The sequence below is a fragment of the Sardina pilchardus genome, chromosome 15 (genome assembly GCF_963854185.1).
Source record: "Sardina pilchardus chromosome 15, fSarPil1.1, whole genome shotgun sequence".
Lineage (NCBI taxonomy): Eukaryota > Metazoa > Chordata > Actinopteri > Clupeiformes > Clupeidae > Sardina > Sardina pilchardus.
In genome coordinates, this window is record NC_085008.1 from 15,918,214 (window position 1) to 15,937,212 (window position 18,999).

At 41.2% G+C, this 18,999-nt stretch overlaps 2 protein-coding genes across 3 annotated transcripts; both read right to left on the minus strand.

The window, feature by feature from the left end:
• Window positions 1–830: 830 nt before the first annotated feature.
• mier1a (mesoderm induction early response 1a, transcriptional regulator) lies at window positions 831–7,273 on the minus strand. Of its 2 annotated transcripts, none has more exons than XM_062556531.1 (13): window positions 7,224–7,273; window positions 6,582–6,609; window positions 5,966–6,114; window positions 5,464–5,625; window positions 4,997–5,120; window positions 4,806–4,870; window positions 4,644–4,716; window positions 3,949–4,100; window positions 3,537–3,618; window positions 3,288–3,382; window positions 3,015–3,061; window positions 2,291–2,418; window positions 831–2,008 (listed from the first exon to the last, which is right to left on the minus strand). In XM_062556531.1, exons 1-13 carry the CDS (start codon window positions 7,230–7,232, stop codon window positions 1,665–1,667), a joined length of 1,458 nt encoding a protein of 485 aa, XP_062412515.1. In that variant the 5' UTR covers window positions 7,233–7,273; the 3' UTR covers window positions 831–1,664. The 2 variants fall into 2 exon arrangements, with proteins under 2 accessions (XP_062412515.1, XP_062412514.1); XM_062556530.1 differs by having other exon boundaries at window positions 3,015–3,142.
• Window positions 7,274–7,419: 146 nt separating this feature from the next.
• On the minus strand, window positions 7,420–18,847 carry slc35d1a (solute carrier family 35 member D1a). The gene is made up of 12 exons (XM_062556394.1): window positions 18,690–18,847; window positions 18,205–18,238; window positions 18,036–18,122; window positions 17,660–17,727; window positions 17,438–17,509; window positions 17,259–17,327; window positions 15,796–15,898; window positions 14,870–14,962; window positions 10,302–10,369; window positions 10,065–10,143; window positions 9,281–9,363; window positions 7,420–9,050 (listed from the first exon to the last, which is right to left on the minus strand). Exons 1-12 carry the CDS (start codon window positions 18,797–18,799, stop codon window positions 8,942–8,944), a joined length of 975 nt encoding a protein of 324 aa, XP_062412378.1. The 5' UTR covers window positions 18,800–18,847; the 3' UTR covers window positions 7,420–8,941.
• Window positions 18,848–18,999: the final 152 nt, after the last annotated feature.

The following is an 18,999-nucleotide window of genomic DNA, read 5'->3' on the forward strand; positions in this document are numbered from 1 at the left end:
GCAGAGCTCTTCCAGAGGGGTGGGGAGATCCCAGAGGGCCTGAATGGAGGCAGCATTCTAGGGGTCCTGAAGGGGAACAGAGAAAGGGTGGGAACTGAATAGAATCTGAGTGGCTCTGGAATAAGCTAGGCTGATTGGGTTGGCCACGTCACTGTATTCTAAAAGCTTTATACTCCGTATGACTTTTGTCCTTGTCCCACTGATGCCAGTAATGCGGCCAGACAGGTTCCCAAGGGCAGGACAAAGCCTCCTTGTTGCTGGAGATTTGGTCACCTTCATGAGTCTGGTAGCTGTCCAGTGTCCAGCTTCTTGCGGTGGGGCAGTTTGTTGCACTGAGGTGCCTCACTGGATTGGACTACAATGGGCTCGGGCTGGTCATCTAGTGGCCGAACAGATGCCCCTGACCCTTTTGAGTTGCCATTGTCTCTAGAAAAGAGACAAACGGAGGTTGTCCAATAAAAGCAGTCATATTGACAAAGTATCAAATGTGACAAATCCCCAACCACTCGAATCCCCACTAAACAACCATTATTATAAACAGGATACAGCCAACTTTTAATCAAAAGCAGCGTTTAATAGTAATTAATACAAAGGCAGGACAAGTTATTTCCCCATCCAGCTATACATACCCCATACAACACATACTGTACCTCACTGGACAACAGTATTTCTTTTCATAGACCAGGTCTGTGATGTATTAAATGTATATAGTCATACTGTTTCAGAAACAGGGACACTTGCTGTTTGTATCAGTTTTGGTGACAAAACGTTTCAGTGTACCGTAAATGGCAATTATATGAACAAAAGATTCAACACATCTTCAACAAAACCAGGAATGCAAAGGAACTTTATTCAACGTTACACTTTTGAAAATGCAAGTGAACAGAGAGCCAGTATCAAGACTATAATTTAACATACATCCTTCTGGTTTTCTCTTTTTTATAAAAGCACTACAAAAAGACTCGTACTGTACAAATAGAACACAAAAAGTAGCTCCACTAAAATGCAAAAGAAGAGTTATGAGAAAAGACTTTAAAATGTCAGAAAAAAAGGGCTTTGAAATAAAAGCCTCACAATTGATGATAGACTGGACATCACTGATGCCGAAGCCACAAACTAACAAACCACAGGAAACGGCCCTTTGGTTTATTTCTTTCCAAACATTACAAACAGGTCTTGCTGAACCGAGGCACTGTGCACTACAGTGCAACAACTACCTTACAAGGACAAAAGAAAATACCAAGACAAAGTGCAATATTTAGTGCCATGTCCAACTCCAGCACTCCCACAGGAAAGGATTCACATACCTCTGGTCAAACTCACGTCATGTGTCACGTGCACCCATGTCATGAACAAACACAAACACTCACTTGCACACATGCAAATATGTGCACACACACACACACACACACACACACACACATATACAGACACACACACACACACACACACACACAAGAAGTCAAGTAAATTGTCAAAACTGTCACATAAAAATATAAATAACTATCAAATACAAAAATAAGGACAATTTGCTTGCTTTCTCCTCTATACAAATGGGAAAAACATTACGACGCGATTGAACTGCCACAGAGTTGTGCTGCTGGTTGAGGGATGGATATGGTACTTTGGGACGGCCCCGGCCGGTCGGCCTTTGGCCAGCTGTGTCAGTCTGTCCTCTGCGGTGCGGCAGCCGTCTCGCTGGGAGCACCGTCCTCCTGAGCCCCGGGGCCCGAGTCAGTCCTGCACCTCTTCAGCGGCCTCTCTGACCCTTTCTCCTCCTCTTCCTCCTCCACCACCTCCTCCTCTTCGTCCTCCTGCTCTTCTCGCTCCTCTGGTCGGGTGCTGGCAGGGCCCGTCCCCGGGGAGGAGCGGCTGCTGTCCAAGTGGGAGTGGTTCGGGAGATCCGGGTCCGCCGCGCCCTGGGGCTCGTGGCACGCGCTCAGGCCGTTGGGCTGGACCCCATCGCTTGTAGTGGACAGAGCTTCTCCTATGGAGTAGCTACCTAATCCTGGGCCACACAGACACAGAGAGGTCAAAGGTTGAGGCTGGACCAGCACCCTTTTTTTCCCCTCAGCCAACAATTACAGAGAATTAATTTCTAATAATTGCAGACTTGCACATGTAACTTTTCTTTATATTTATATCCTAATAATACTGTGCCCTACAAAAGAGTACACAGATGACCGCAGATGTGATTCAAAATATATGACCATCCGAAAACTCCTCGGTAATCTGTAATTGATGACATGGTTACTGAGGTTAACTGGTCTAAGTGGGCGCTATAGCGTACCATTGTGAGTGCTGGCGTCGTCTTTCTCAGACTGGCTGGTGCTGCTGTTGGATGTGGTGGGAGGCGGCGAGGCTGCATGGCTGGAGGCAGCACTCTCCGTCTCATCCAGCAGACGGTCCATGTAATCTCTACACACACACACACACACACACACACACACACACACACACACACACACACACACACACACACACACAGGTGTAATTACACACACTAAAAGACACAGATTACAATCATATTTATATTCAGAACACTCTTGCGTTCTCAGAACACTTCTGTGAATTTGTTCTTGACATTTTTTCCTATTAAAACATACTATTAGTCATGAAGTGACTATAATGAACAAGGGAGCATGATGGGTTAAAAACGAACAGTCACAGTCTGTAATGGTGTACTGACTAGACAGATATGACCAGCCTATTCAGAGATATGAGTTTAACAATGCAAACAATTGAGTAAAAGCCTCCACTGTCGAAAAAATGTCATGAGCTGAAATGATATGATGTAAACATGACATTGGTCTTTGGGACTAGCTCCCAAGCTATTCTAAAATGACAACTAACTAACTGCTACTGGTGGAGCTGTGTGTTCAAACATGGTGAAACATCTAAAACAACACAACAATTGTTGTTTGCTTGTTTTATTTTCGTTTTCTGTCAGTTCAGACTGCCAATCTCAAACTAACTGTAGCATGTCAAGGGAGGTCCAAAAGGAGAGCACTTACGTGATGCCTGGGTGAAGGGAGTATTTCCTTTTCCCAAGCCGGGTTTGCTGTGCAAAGAAATCATAACGCTCAGATTTCTTCCACATGTAATAAAAGGCCACACATTCTCCTACTGATCTAGTTCTCACCTGAAAAATTTAATTCATCACAATAATTATCTAAAAAAGAAAACAAGAGTTATCACAGTAAGCAAAACAAGCTTGAAGCCGAGAGACCAACAATGTGATGCTTTTAACCAACTCAGGGGAGGAAGACTGTAGAATATATGCTCACCTTGTTGGCTTGTATTAAATGAAAGTCTTTCCCATATGCTTTAAGTCCCTGTTCAAAACCTCGACACTCATCCTCTGTCCAAACTGAAATCTCTTCTGAAAAGGGAGATGGTTGAGATGAGTAATCTTACTGTGTTCAATAACACATACAATTCAGAGAAGAGATGTTATAAATATGAACCCAAAATGAGTTATTAATAGACAATAACAATAATCTGGACAACATAGTCAAACACATAAAAGCTCATACCTCGAGCTGCCTTCACGTTGAATTTGAGTCTTCTTAAAGCCTCTTCAGTGTTGAAGTCGCACTTCACTAACTCGTAAAGAGCCTGGTGAGACAGAGGAAGTGATCACACTCCCAATATTAAGGCTAGCAGGCGAGCAGGAAAATCAATTGCATGCAAGAATGTCAACATTCACTACACTTGTTTCATCACACTGTCCCTTTCCTGTAGTCTGGAGTTGAGTTCATACTCGACAGTCAATGGCCGGGTTTCCCAGATTCGTTAAGAAGCTCTTAAGTGCTAAGAACTTCTTAGGAGCGCTCTAAGAACGTTCTAAGAACGCTCCTAAGAAGTTCTTAGCACTTAAGAGCTTCTTAAAGAATCTGGGAAACCCAGCCAATGTGGTTTCGCGTTCTTCAGCGAGATGCTGCTCACCTGCTCGTTGTCTTTGATATGGCAGCCCTCTGGGACGGCGTCCACTCCCGTCTCCTCTCCGGTGCGTTTGGACGCCTCGGTCAGAAACTCCACCACCCTACTCTCAGGAAGCTCCTCCGGGTTCCACAGCAGCTGGTCCTCATTCTCATACACTAGTATTGTGGAGCGACAGAGACACAGCAAACAAACAAACAAACAAACAACAAACAATCAGGAGTAATGTTAAAGTGGGGCTGTGCAAAGCACTCAACAGCAATAAGGCAGCAGACATGTTAAAGGTGTTCTAAGCAACATTGCACGCTTCTAAGCTAAAACATTTTTTGCAGCAAACATCCTCACAATCCACCATCTGCCTGTACCCTGAATACACTGTAAAAAAAACACAGTCTCTGTAGACAGCCCAGCTTTAAAAAATGGCAACAGAAACAGCCTGGACCATGAAACATACATTTCTCCAGTCATTCACTGAGGAGATGTGCGTTCAGAAGAGTTTCAGTTGCACGGGAGGGAGGGGGAGTGAGGGGGAGTGAGGAGCAGCTAGCTCTCTGTTTTGTCACTTCTTTCAACAGAAGTGACGTTACCAACCTAACATCGTTTAAAGCACCTTTTAAATCAACAAGTACTTCAGAAAAAAAGGGCCTACTTGAAACTACCTAAGCAGATTTCAATTGAGGTTGACAAATGTCGTCGCTTACCTTTCTCATTGTCTTTATACTTGCAGAGTCCTGATGGCGTTTCAGCCTGGTACATGGACCCAACCATGATTTCCTAAAGACAAATCAGATAGCACACTCACTCTCTCTCACCGACTACAAGCATAGCATAGTATGTCTTCATTGCCGGCTGCATTCCCTCACCTTCTTCCAGTCCTCTGTGGGAATATAGTCCTCGTCTTCCTCTGACTCTTCTTCACCGTCATTACCTTCAAAACAGGATTTAAAAAAAGAAAATAAAACCTTTTATTCTTGTACTCAACTGAAGAAACGTGTAACTTCACATTTTCACAGTACAGTAATATGCTGAAAAGACAAAGTCTGTCTGATCATACCTTCAAAGTAGTTGCTAGGTCTGGGGCGGATAAGCTCTACAGTGCTGCGTCCTCGTAAAGGCCTCTCATCACCAGACGACTGGGCATCCTCCTCCTGGCCAGAGGAGTCCTTTACTCGCTCGTCCTAATGCAACACACAGACCTCTTCTTATCCCCAAAACACACCAACACAATCTCTGTGGCTTCCCCTAGGTACTATGTCTTCATTTTGTGGAAGTACAATTCAAAAGTATGGCTTGCATATGTTTTGTAGATGACTAAGAGAGGATATTTTTGTCTACTTGAGGGTTTTGTCTCTAGCTCTGTAGGCGCTACCCTATTAAGAACATGATCGCAATCTGTGATAATCTGTCCTGCCAAATTAAATAAAATAATCTAAATGCATTTCGAATGCACTGTGTATTAGTATGCAAACTGATAGTTTCATCATAAATATCAGAGTAATCCCGCCGATGCAGATGACGTACCACAGATCTTTTCCTCTCGTCTGTGCCTCTGCTGCTCTCGTCATTCTCCACGGACTCGTCGTCCTCAATCTCGCCATCCTCCTCCTCCTCCTCCTCCTCCTCCTCTCCAGGTCTGCGATAGCCATACATGCTCAACAGCTCTTCAATGGGCATGTCGCCTTCCTAATGGACAAAGTCGAAGCAAACGCAGACAAGTTGTGAGTGGATAAAACGCCATTCTGTTCTCTCTTCTGCAAAGAGTTGGTCATATTCCACTGGTAGCAGCAGCAGCACAAAAAGTGTGCGCTTGCACGCACACACGGCATAAACAAATCTAAGTTCAACTCTATGTAGCATACTTTCTTTTTTTTTGGTACTGGGTTTCTAGGGATCACAAAGACTTAAGTAATCCAATTATCACATTCCTTATTATACAAAATTGTAAAATCAGTAAAGTCTACTAACCTCTGTATATAATGTACTCAATCATGTAATAGTATTGAACAGTTCCTGTCACACTCACTCTGGCAAGGTCATCAATCTCAGCGCTGAAGTTGGTTTCCCCCTCCTGTGTCTCTTCTTCCTCCAGAGTTCGCTCATCATCGAAATCATGAATGAGCATCTCAGCAGACGGATCAAAATCATGGTCACCAGAGCCAGCTTCACCTCCGCCTAATGTAATGCACATTGAAAATTCATAGAGGGCCTGCTGACAACAAACAGTTTTCAGTAGCCTAGAAATCTAGACGCCCCTATACTTCAGTGTGTACAACTGCACAATTTCAGCAGAAGAACCAACAAAATGTTGCTTGACTGTTTGTTGAAGTTACATTATTATCTCTACCTCGCCAGTGACTCATTGTCAAATGGTCATTCGTTACACGAGCTGAACATTTTCTTCCAGTTTTACCGGTATTGCATTTAAACTTAAGACATACAACGTTTAATCCCTGGTTCGGGTGTTGGTGTTCTCTACTGAGCCAGGTAGTGTGCAGTTACACTCTACTCATCTAAAATGACCTTTCCTGTGTTTTATTATATAAAGAAGTAACGGTTATTTGCCCAATGCTGTAGCTATCCTCTACTTGCTACTTAGTGTAACGTTAGAGATGAAAAATGACAATAAAAAAGGGTCTTACCTGGAGGACTTGAGCTGCCGAGTGAAGTCTGAAAAAATGAGCAATAATAGTTGATGATTACACGCGTCAACAACAAAGGCGCAGGCGCACAATAAGGTAGCAGAATTTTTATTCAGTGGCGTAATGTTTATGCGAGTTGAATAAACGTAAGAACTAGGTTTAGATTAAACGCCAATAGATTAACTTCCATATTCAGACGACGTTAGACTGAACATACAACTGCAACGTTTACGTTTAATATTAGCTAATTCATACAATAATATGGTCTGCAGGTGAATTTATGAAGAAAATATTGTAACATTACTCGTTTTTTCCATGGCAAAATATTCGTACAATTGATGCAGCCATGGTTTGTATATTTGTCTACCAAGAGTAGTAGCGTCGTTGGCCAGGTAAGTTATACATTAAGTTATAAAGTTTACTCAGAAAGTGGCGGGTGTTTTCTGCTCAGCATCAACGCAACAAGTTCCACTAATGTTAGGCTACTACACCACTAGCTACAGTCAATGTTGTGCATGCTCAATATAGTCGCGCCGAAGCGATAAAAGGTGTCGCTCTTCACGATAATTTTCAACGTTTACCAATATCATGTTGTATATTAAATGATTTCATCCATGTATACTCTGATGAGAGACTTCTTACCTCCGCCATGTTTGCTATGTGGCTAACAAGGCTAAGACCCCGGATGGACTCTTTTCCCTCCTTCGCATTTTGAGATGAGCGAATGGGAAGGAAATAGCTCACTACTGCCGCCCTCAGTAAAGAAGACGCAGCCCACACCACCAACCCCCCAAAAGTGAACAACCTGAACTGAGACTCAAGGCAAGACAACATGGGCTTCGTGTTACTGAGGTATTTTACTTCAGTACTGTACACATGTTCCATTGCAGTAAAGTTCTCTGTTGAGTCTGTGCATCTAGTCAGATCAACAGACGTAATCACATAGGAGAAAACAGAACAGTGCACATTCAGACTGCAATATAAAAAGATCTCTGTACAAAAAAAGGGAAAAGATCTTTGTAAAAAGAGGAATAAACCAAGGCCAGGTTTCTGTTTTACGCACAAAATCCGGTCAACCATTAAAAGCAGGCCTCTCTTTGAGGTACTGTTTCCAACAGACTGCAGATTCAGCACATCATTACAAACATGACATGAAGTTCAAGTAATTGAACAAATTCTGTGTACCATGTGCCCCATCTTAACATCACTTAAAAGGAGACATACACAATAAATTGAGGGTCTACAAACGTATGAAAAATAATAATGGTGATCCAATTCCAAAATTCTGTAGCCTATTTATAACAAATGTTGACTAGATTTAGGAGTTTGGGATGGAGTCTTGAATTAGGAGTCAAATGCATTGATTACATTCCATAAGATGGCTACTGTATAAATATGGTCACATCGTGATTCTGAGATATAAACTTGTAAGTACATTTTCAATGCCTCCCATGTGTAGCTACAGGTTAAGGCAACTCTAAATATACATTTATTTACCCTTTCCCATCACACATCTACAAAAAACACTCACCTAAGCTTCTGTAAACTGTGAAAGTGCAATAAACAGACCATTTTGTACCAAAATAAAAACAACAATAAAACACACAAGAATACCATAAAAAATAAAATAGACCAACTGCATGTTACTTCTCCAAATACATAGATATAAAAAAAAAATCAGACCAAAAAAGTAGGGTAGAGAGCTCCCATCAAAACGTCATGATAGATTTGTCCTAATACTGAAGATGATATTCTGAGAAGTTCTGGCCAAACATTCCATTCTTGAGCAAGCTCATCTCAGGGGAGCTTATCAAGAACATTGTTGTTCACATATATGTGTACATACAGACAGAGATGTGACTACCTCAAATTCCAGCTGATCAGGACTTGAAGGAGTTTTTTTTATAGACGTAACAGAGAAAGAATTCAAGCCCTTTGGCGACTGTGCACAGTACAGTGTCTCCCTTTTAAATAGAAATGACAAGTTAAAAAACAAACAGAAAAGAATAAAACCGCTTTAAAATATTAATCTCATGTAAAAAAAAAAAAAAAACGCAGAGAATAAAAGCCTGAGAGTAAAAAGAAAATGCATCTAAAAACTGTTCTCTTGTGTGCGTTTTGCAAACAGTAACAGTGGCCATACAACAGTGACCAAATCCTTTTGTCTATGGAGACATGCCATCCGGACTTTCTGGCAGTATCGGCAGATGGGTGTGTCTGCTGCTTCTTTGAATCATGCTGACAGCCATGGGCATGTAACTCATTAATGCCGATCGCATTAAAAGGAAAGAAAAGATGTAAGAGGAGAATAGGAGACATGCGTAACACTCTGCTAAAGTAAACAAGTCCTCCAGTGCATATCACACAGCTATCTTCCCCTTCGCTTCCAGCTTTCCAGCACTTTCGCTCTGCTTGTTGCTCTGCTCTTCAGTAAAGGTGATGTACGAGTACACCAGGCTGCCTGCAATGCTGTCAACAGAGATACAAGGTGAACGTATTGTCAGATGAGCATGACAGCATCCTGTCAAAGTAACTGCCACAGTGACATTCAGCACAGCGTTCCTTAAGACACCGTTATTTCATAGATCCCAGCCACAAATGAACTTTAATCATGTAATGCCAGATTTGGTGATCAGGGCATGCAGACATACTGTAACGGAGACAAATGTATATGTGGGAGGATGAAAGATATGTAGTACCTTATGTTCAGACCAATGAAGTTGGTCCATGAGAAAATGTAGTCCCCTCCAAAGACCATTCCAATGTAGGTCACTAATATGTTCTGAGAGAGATAACCAATAATTAGAGAAGAGGAATGCACACATTCCATAGGACTAACCAAAGAAGCACTGAGTCACCAAATACAAATCTGACTTTCTGAACTCAACTAAATTGTTAAAACATTAAGGTAAATGTTTTAACCAAATATTCACATGTTGCTGCAACTGTAGAGAATGTTAGTCCTATGAACTACTCACTGTGAGGTTATGGAAAAATTCAGGTTGAGTAAACTTTGTTACCAACAACTAGCATGGGAAGGTAATATTGACATCATAGCCAAAACATTGTAACATTAAACTTTGTAGCAAGTTTGTAACATTAGAAAGCCAACTAAGTTATCCATGGTAGTATGTTTATTACATGGTAAAAACCAACACACATTCATAACCAATCCTCAAGTAGGATTGTGACCATCAGTTAATTGCATTGCCATAAAAAATAGTCACATGTCCAGGTATTATTATGATGTACCTATCCTATGTGACAATATAGTCATTCTCAAAAGATATTCAACCATGGCCAGAGCATAGTAATCTACTATGAGGTATAGCCGATCTTGCTGAATAGTTCTCCCAATTTTCTCTCAAGTTTGACTGCATGCAAATACAATTAATCAGTCCAGTATTTCCTGAAATTAGCTTTCACCTTGACCAAAAATAGACAGTTCAGTCATTTCCGATTATCAGTAACCTACAGACTTACCTTTACACAACCAACGATGGTTGTTGTTAGTGCAGAGTTATATTGTGTACACAGTACTGTGGAATACATCAGGATGAACCTACAAAATCAGAGACAGAGCAAGCCTGTTTTATTACACAAAATTATGTTGAAAAAAGTAAAACTGACCAAACTAGTCTCACCTGATTAACTTAACATTGTACTATATACACAAGGGAAGAGCTCAGATTTAGACAAGCTTTGTCTTGTTATACTCACCCCATAACACAAGATAGAACAAACTGACCAACAAAGAAGGTGTCTGACCATCCTGTGAAATTATAAGCCTAGGAAAAGAGAAAGCAGAAGAATATTAAAGGCCAAACTAGTAAGGAAACAACATTAATTACAATCAACTGTTTATGGGATGGCCCAGCTTTGGAACGTAGTTATTCTGGAATGCATCTGGAGTATGGCAAGAACAGGGAGTTTGCTTGTTAATCAGGTTTGGGAGGGACCATAATGGGACCAGTAAACGTTCCAAAAGCCAACCATATGACTAGTGACTGCCTGTAGTGCTGTTTGTCTCTGTTCTCTTCCCTCCTCTCTACTTCTGCTCAGGTGCACTGCAGGTAATTGCCTTGATTGGAAGCACCTGCCAAGCTTATTGATCGGGAGTTATGCTGTATTCATGCCACATCGGATATTCGGAATTCGGACCATAAATAAAAGGAAATATTACTTGAACACAGTCAGGTCGGATTTTTTGCTCGGAGACTCGTGCAGAACTCTTGTTCCCAAGAGATACCCGACATCTATTCATATCACGATCATATTCTCCAACCACCGCAGCCTCACAAAAAAACACAAAAGACGAATCTCACTTTCATTACAAATAGGCAAAGTAATTGACCGCTAAATTAACACTACAGATAGAAACACTAGCCTGGTTAGCACCTTTTTGTCAGCAGCAGTCCCAAATTGGTGTAATTTTATTGCAGATTGTTTGCTTTGCGATGAGGCCTAAAATCTTAAATATGGCTATTGATGTTGAATGAGGTCGGAAACACCTTCTATTATGTTCAGTCATTAGTCATCATAATTCCAAACCAGTTCACAGGAGTCTACTTAAAGGTCTAAAAATGGATTTGAAATATTTGAATAACAGGAAAAAGGCATTAGCGATATTCATATTGACAACGTCAACTGCATGGAATAAATGGTGTCTTATAGGCCTGTCATAGTATTTTGTTTTCAAGGCTTCAGAACAAATGTGTTTGCATTCCCACATAGGCCCATAACATAGCTTTCAAAAAATGTAACCACTGCTACACCAGCCTACACATTGTGATAAAGCTTAGAGTTGTTTAGTTCCTTCAGAGTTCCCTTTCATAGTGTTTCTAGTAAACGTTCAACATGTTTGGAATGTCATAGATGGGCCATTCTATTTGGGTAGGAGTCTTACATTTAAAAAACACAAAATACTGAACTGCAGATTGGCCTAACTAGACCTATTTGGGCTTTGTGACCGAATGGGTCAGAGTTTAGGCTGTCCATGGACGAGGTAAAGTGTTGTCACTCCCTTGTCAGTCAATAGTGTGAATATTATATACTGTAACTACTGTAAGTGTAAGACTTTCGCAGTTCCCTTCTGTTTACTCATAAGATGCCACTCTTATTGTTTTTCTTTTGATTGATTATGGTTATGGGTGTGACATCCAACAAACATTCACACTTAAAGGGATACTCCAGCACAAAAAAACAACCAAAACAAAATAACCTTACACTTCAGTGTCCGTGGGTATCCTACTAATAAACCATTAAAGGGATATTCCGCCATTTTTGGAAATACGCTCATTTTCCACCTCCCCTCGAGCAAAACAATCGATATTTACCTTGTTCCCGTTCATCCAGCCATTCTGTGAGTCTGGCGATACAACTTTTAGCTTCAGCCTAGCATAGATCATTGAATCGGATTAGACCATTAGCTTCTCGCCTGCTAGCTTCATGTTTAAAAGTGACTAAGATTTCTGGTAATTTTCCCATTTAAAACGTGTCTCCTCTCAAGTTAGAAAGTGCAATAAGACCAACTGAAAATGAAACCTGGCGTTTTTCTAGGCTGATTTGACATGGAACTACACTCTCATCTGGCGTAATAATCAAGGCAACTTACAAACGTACCATAGGCGCAGTGATATCGTACGCAGCATCTGAAAATAGTCCCCATAGACAACAAGCAGTAGTAGTTTGCAAGTTGCCTTGATTATTACGCCAGATGAGAGTGTAGTTCCATGTCAAATCAGCCTAGAAAAACGCCAGGTTTCATTTTCAGTTGGTCTTATTGCACTTTCTAACTTGATGGGAGACACGTTTTAAATGGGAAAATTACCAGAAATCTTAGTCACTTTTAAACATGAAGCTAGCAGGCGAGAAACTAATGGTCTAATCCGATTCAATGATCTATGCTAGGCTGAAGCTAAAAGTTGTATCGCCAGACTCACAGAATGGCTGGATGAACGGGAACAAGGTAAATATCGATTGTTTTGCTCGAGGGGAGGTGGAAAATGAGCGTATTTCCAAAAATGGCGGAATATCCCTTTAAGTATGGAAAACTTAAACCCAAGGTTGTTTTTACTCTAGAGTATCCCTTTAATTAAGAAACACAACAATCCTTTTGAACCATGCACCTAACTTCTGATCACTTTGCTGTCAAACTACAGTAGGAAAAGTCAACTGGATACGCCCTACATACACCTGAACCATGCATCTTAGATTGTCAAAATAGGGCCCTGAATGTTACAAAATGAACAATAAAATGAGATCTGGAAGTTATATGTGTTCTTTGAACAACTGTCAACATGTTAGATACTTAAATGTACATTTTAGGACACTAAAAACATATTTTTGAATGATAATAAAACCAATCACACATCTTCTATCTTGTATTCCAACACCCAAACTCCATTAGCTCTTCAGTGAAATATGAGACAGATTTATTTTTTCAAAAATGGTGTGTGTTATGTGCCAGCTGCATTATGTAATACATTTATGACTTTTTTGCTATTCTTATCAACACAAAATACTGACTGATGTACAGTAGTCACTACTGAAACACTACAGTCACTACCGACACATGGGATGTTTTGTACAAAAAAAGTATCTCACATTATCTGAAAAGATAATATTGTGGTGTCTGGTTAAATATTTATATTTCAAGTAATACATCTGTAAATTTGAAAACGGTATGATCAACTATGTGTTTTACAAAGAAATATTGTTTTCAAAATTCAGCAAATCTCATGAATGACCTTTATTTTGTCTTAAAATGTCCAAGTATAAGAAATGTGTACCTTAGTTGTTATACAATGCATGGGAACGAAACGTTTTTTCCAAAATGTTTCAAACTCTATTTGCATGAATTCAGTAGAATGGCCATAAAGTTTTACCATATCATGTTTATCATATTTATATGCATTATCACTTGTGTGGGGAAAATCGAATACTTTATTATCAGTAATTATCAGAAAATTCCAGGTGATTTTTAAAGGGTTTCCAAACTCTGCCCAGCAACTCTATGCTGCTCTGTGCAGGGTATCATAAAACATCATGTCCGTTTGGAAAAATTCCAAAGGAACTCTGTAAATGAGTGTCAGCTAATTAAATACCATCAAACATCTTTATTTACTGCCTAGATGAATTCTCTCTGCAGCCATCAAGAAGGGTCCACATAAAAACCCGCTAGAAGCACTGGACTGATAGGAATAAAAAAGCACAAGAGGACAAAAAATGGCAGGGTCGGTGCGCAAACTTCTGGAGCTGGGCTATTGGAGTCATTAGCTGCGGCTGCTGGCATAATGGTGGCTTTGTGCGGCCTGCTCCCCCCGCCTTCTGCCCTCATGCCAAACAAGCTGGGGCCTACCCCCTGAGCCGAGCTCTGCCCAATAAAACACGCCATTCACCTCAGGCCTCGGGCCTTGCACACTCACACCACACCGACGAATCGGACTACACAGATTCCACAGAAAACTGGGAGAGGGAATCAAAAGCATGATTCATCAAAACGCTGTGCTTACGTTAGAAGGACCGCGGAACTTACTGTAAGCAATGATTTCGAGATGGTTCCATGAGCAAAGCATGATATTCAACTAATCTGGATCAATACTAAAAAGTTAAAGTCAGCTACAGATTAAACAAGATCAATGAGTGGACAGCATTAGAAATATTTAAGCCATCTAGATCCATACTCAAAAGTTATTCAGTTATAGAATAAAGAAGATCAAGGAGAGAAAATAATTCCACTTCTACTAACATACAAGATAGAATGACCATTACAGTATCAAAGTACTCCAAATGTACTGTCTGTATCTCCAACTGAAGCAGCTCATTTAGGTTTTATTGGGGGAGGAATGTCCCTTTTACTAACCAAATTTACTGTTGAAAAAGTCTGATTTACGAGCCAACCATCTGAGGACATATCCTGGGGCACATCAGCCCTCAGTTGACCACACAGATGGCCTGTGTTAGGCTGGTCCCCTTAACCATGGATAACATCTCTTGCACTTTCACTACACAGGGACACATAAGAAAGGAGTCGATCCCACCAGTAAGGCTCTATTGCAATTCGCCAGAGATCATAAAATGACTCACATTCATCATGAGCTAAATGCTAAATGAAGTGCCCAGAAAGGTTGTGCGTTGCCTCTTTCGTGCCCTTAGGGTTCGAGTGTGATTGGTCACATCAAACAAAATGTACCGCTGTCCTGTCTGGTCTTGAGCTGGTCTTGTTTGTCAGGGGTGCAGCGTCTGACCTGTCTCTTTGAAGTCCATGCTAAACGACAGTCTCTTACCTTTTCAACATCTCCAGTGACCTGAGCCAGAAGAAGGGTCGGCAGGATCATAAATAAAGCATTGTAGTACAGCAGGCCATACTTTCCCAGCTCCTGGAGGTTGGGAGTGGGGGGAGGTAAGGAATGGAGAGGAGGGAGGGGAGGGGAGGGGAGGGGGTTGGGAACACAGACGGAGACTTGTAGGTCAAGATATTTAAGTCAGGAGCCTCAGAACATTCCATCTGACCCTGTATGCAGATGTTGCGAAGACTCCTCAACCAGAAAAACTCTGTAGTGTGTGTGTGTGTGTGTGTGTGTGTACAGTATGTCTCACCAGTGGCAAAGCCTATGTTAAAGCAGTTGGCAACACAGACTGTGGTGTCAACAGGCTTTAAATAGGCCACATGTGACCCAAATGACTCTCCTGCTCCATGTCTGTGTGGTAATATTATTAACACTCACAAATGTTAACCCTCCTCTTTAGCCCTGACGTGTGTCCTTCTCTGTACCAAACAATCCCAGTGACATTGCACATTAAATGGTTTGTAAGTTGTGTAAGTAAACTTATCGGTGGGCTCATGGGCTAGAGGTATGTGAGCAGGTGAGGATCTTTATACTCTGAGATTGCCCTTCCCTTGACAAGTACCACTGTAAAGTAACTTTGACACAAAACCAAAAAAACCTGGCACATCAACAAGCCAAATTCAGCACAATCCCTGAACTAACAACATTGTTTATACTGCCACGGAATCCTCTTTTAATGGAGGACTGTTTGAAACAATAGCTGTGAAAAAACACGTTCATCAGGTTTTACGGACATATTCAAAATTGTGGGAAAGAGGACATCCTTGAAACACATGCATAAGAGCTGCATTGATGGAAAAAAAAACTGTAGAGTATTCTGCAATGGAAAAAGAATGGTGATGACCTCTCCTGTCAGCACTTACCTTTGAGTCAAGCTTCTGTTTTACAAATGCCCCATTGGCTGCTGTCAAGACATCATTCAATAGAATGAATATATATCCTTGCAAGTCAAATGACAAGTCAGCACTGCAAAAGAGAGAGAACAGAGAGACCTTATAACTTTTTGTAATTGAAAAGGCACTATAATTGTCTTTTTGTTCCCTGGATCCTTCTCACAATCATATTAAAGCGTCCTGGTCTTCATTACCATAATTAACCCACTGGATTCTACACAAGCCCAGTGATAAAGCTTCAGTGTATCTCAGGGAATCTTTGAAACCAGATGGCCTCTATCCAAAAAATGACTTGTGTGGGCCTGTAATTGATTTCTGCCCTCTACCGCCCACTCATGCAATATTCCACTGAATCTGAACAATACATGACCGATTCAGATCGCTAAAGCTGTCAGCCTGTTGATGCACATTATGTGGTGCCACCCAAAGGCAACACATGGCATCAAATCAGGAACATGATACACAATGGTCACAATACCCTCCAATCTGAATCGTAACAGCCAGTATGACAAAACTTCTCTCAAGACCCTTGATTGGGTACTCCATTGAGGCACACAGAAATATGTTCCCATATCAGAAACATAACAACACACTTGAGCCACAACATCCACCATCCAAGGGCACAGATAAGGCTAAAGAAAACATTGGTGATGCACCACTGTCAAGTGAGACACCCCTAAGTCTCACATAAAACTACTTCCCGAAATACTTCCCTACTTGTTAGACTTAATTTGTTGCTTAACACACTCTCCTTTGCTACTTACACCCCAGGTCTTAACCGAATGTCATCTAACTAACGACTGCCATTCCCCATATTGCATCAGTGCAATATGCCTTCATCAACCCATATCCTCCTGATGATGGAACTCATAACCACATCAACATGATTGGCTGACTGAAGCAGATGAAAGATATGACAAAGTCCAGAATGAGCAGACAGCAACAAATAGCCATGATATCTGGCAGCTACATGTGCAGAGCTCATGTTATGGGATTTGACAAACGTTTTTGTCCAAAGCTAATGTGCAATGTAGTGCCAATGGTACTCATGACCTTGTCCATTCACTGTTTGTGTGCTGAGGAGCAATATAGGTCAACAAAGGCCAAAACACCTTTGCTGACATCTTGGATCGCTGATCTGTCCCTTTGCAAAATCAATGTATAAGCCGCGGCTTATAGTCTGGAAATTACGGTATGGACATTAATGTAAACCTCACAGAGAGTCTTGTTGACATCTTCTTGCAATATTACCACCAATATTGACCACATCATCACAGTAGAATAACTGGCAAACAGCCAAGTAATTCCTTTCTTTAATTAAACCATAAAAGCATGTCAATAAGCCTTGACATCAGTGAACATGTAGCAACATGATAAAAACATGATCAAAATGAAAGAAAATGGTACCTCTTCTCAGCGTATGACTCTCTTACCTTGCAGCTACAAAAGCTCCCAGAATCATGGTAAATACAGTGAGCTGGACAGGCCGAGAAAATTTCTTTCTGCGGATGAAAAGATTCAAGGACAATAAACAGAATGGACTTGCAATGACGTGTTATAGTCACTGTGTGTCAACTGCTTGGGTAATGCCACATGGAGGCATGGCACTTACTTCAGAAGAATGACCTCGGCAATCATTGTGAAGAGAATGGAAAACCTCCTCAGGACTGTAAACATTGGCAGACTATGAGAGGAAAACACAATTCCATTTTATTAACCACAGGGCAACTATTCATGACATGTGAGTGGACAAATCTGGTGTAACTGCTAAAACCACAATACGGTGTGGCAATGTGTATAGTATTGATGACAATGGTCAAGAAAAACAACATACTTCAGCCTTTTTGTTCCGAACAGTCCAGTTATTTGATTCCCTACAAAAAGGAGAGGTAGAGGGAATGTCTGCAACACAAAGAGATGACTTTAGAGACAGATGACAAAGGTTATAAACATTTCAGATATTGAAAGGAAACAGGGTAGGCAACATTCTTGGGCATCCTCCTATGGGAGCAGCTAGCCTTAGTAGTAGTGTCATCACTTGTTGAAAGCGAAATTTTGAATCCGGACGTGTTCAATCATGACAGGGAGAGGTACTATAGCATGATACAGGCCTACATTATTCTGAGATCCACGACTCAAGCTATAGCCTAGGCCTTTACTGCCATTCATTTTAACAGCAAACTGGCCAATAGCCTACCCAATCCTCTTACCTTCCGAGGTATACTTCGATCGAAGTCGGGGAAGGAGATCACCCGTAGGACCTTTCCCACCTGTAATACGACCAATGTCGCCAGCATCTATGGAAAACAGACACACTCAGACATTCCTTTCAGCACAGGAGCCAAATATCAAGGGAAGGTAGCCTAGATAGGCACTTACCTGACCTATCCCAACGCATATCGAAGAAGGAAATCTAAAAGTAAAAAATGATGCCGTTAGTGTAAGAACGCACAAGTGCACATCGACGGAATAATTGTATTATTCTTATTTCTACAAATCTGAAACAAATACGGCGACTAGGATATGCAGCAAAAAGTTAGGTTTAGCTAACAAGATAAGAAAAAGTAACGCCTCATTCAATTGATCACAACACACAATTGAATTTAACAAAATGTGAGAAAAATGGCCAACTTCTAGTAGCATAGCACTATATCCTGACAATGAAAACGCAGTCTGTACTGCCAGCTGGACAGCATGTGAAGCAATATTTCACGCCTATGGAACTAATCGATGTGCAATGTATCATTAGAATCCAAGTCATCATTGGTAATACAAAGTAACTGACCACTGTAACTAGGTAACCTAGCCTAAATGTATCCCGCACTCCGCTAACAGCAACAATGTTGCGCATCTCGTAGACCTACCCGTAACTTGTCAGAACGCTTTTGTTAATGACAACGATGAAAAAGGAGCTAATTCCATAAAATCCAGCGGCGAACAGCTTTACAAACACCGTGAGCGATTCGTCCGCCATCCTAGATGCCTCATCTCTCTGAAAGCATAGCTTCTCTCTCAGCTTTCCTCTTCTCCATGCTGACGTCTCTGAACTTCCGCCAAACTAACACACAGATTTACGTAGCTACGACTACCTCAAAACAAGTCTATGTCACCACCTAGTGGACGCTGGGCAAGTTACATTTGTAGCCAGAAAACACTCTATGAGCAATGCGTGTT

Bases quoted from the DNA above. Each gene is read 5' to 3' on its own strand.
- slc35d1a (XM_062556394.1), bottom strand. From the start codon at position 18,799: ATGGCGGACGAATCGCTCACGGTGTTTGTAAAGCTGTTCGCCGCTGGA. The intron at 18,123-18,204 runs GTAAGTGCCTAT...TGTTTTCCATAG, and splicing joins TATGCGTTGGGATAGGTCAG to ATGCTGGCGACATTGGTCGT. The intron at 10,370-14,869 runs GTAAGAGACTGT...CTCTTTTCCTAG, and splicing joins TCACTGGAGATGTTGAAAAG to GCTTATAATTTCACAGGATG.
- mier1a (XM_062556530.1), bottom strand. The intron at 3,619-3,948 runs GTGAGCAGCATC...CTGTCTCACCAG, and splicing joins ATATCAAAGACAACGAGCAG to GCTCTTTACGAGTTAGTGAA. The intron at 2,419-3,014 runs GTAAGTGCTCTC...GTGTGTGTGTAG, and splicing joins TCCCTTCACCCAGGCATCAC to AGATTACATGGACCGTCTGC.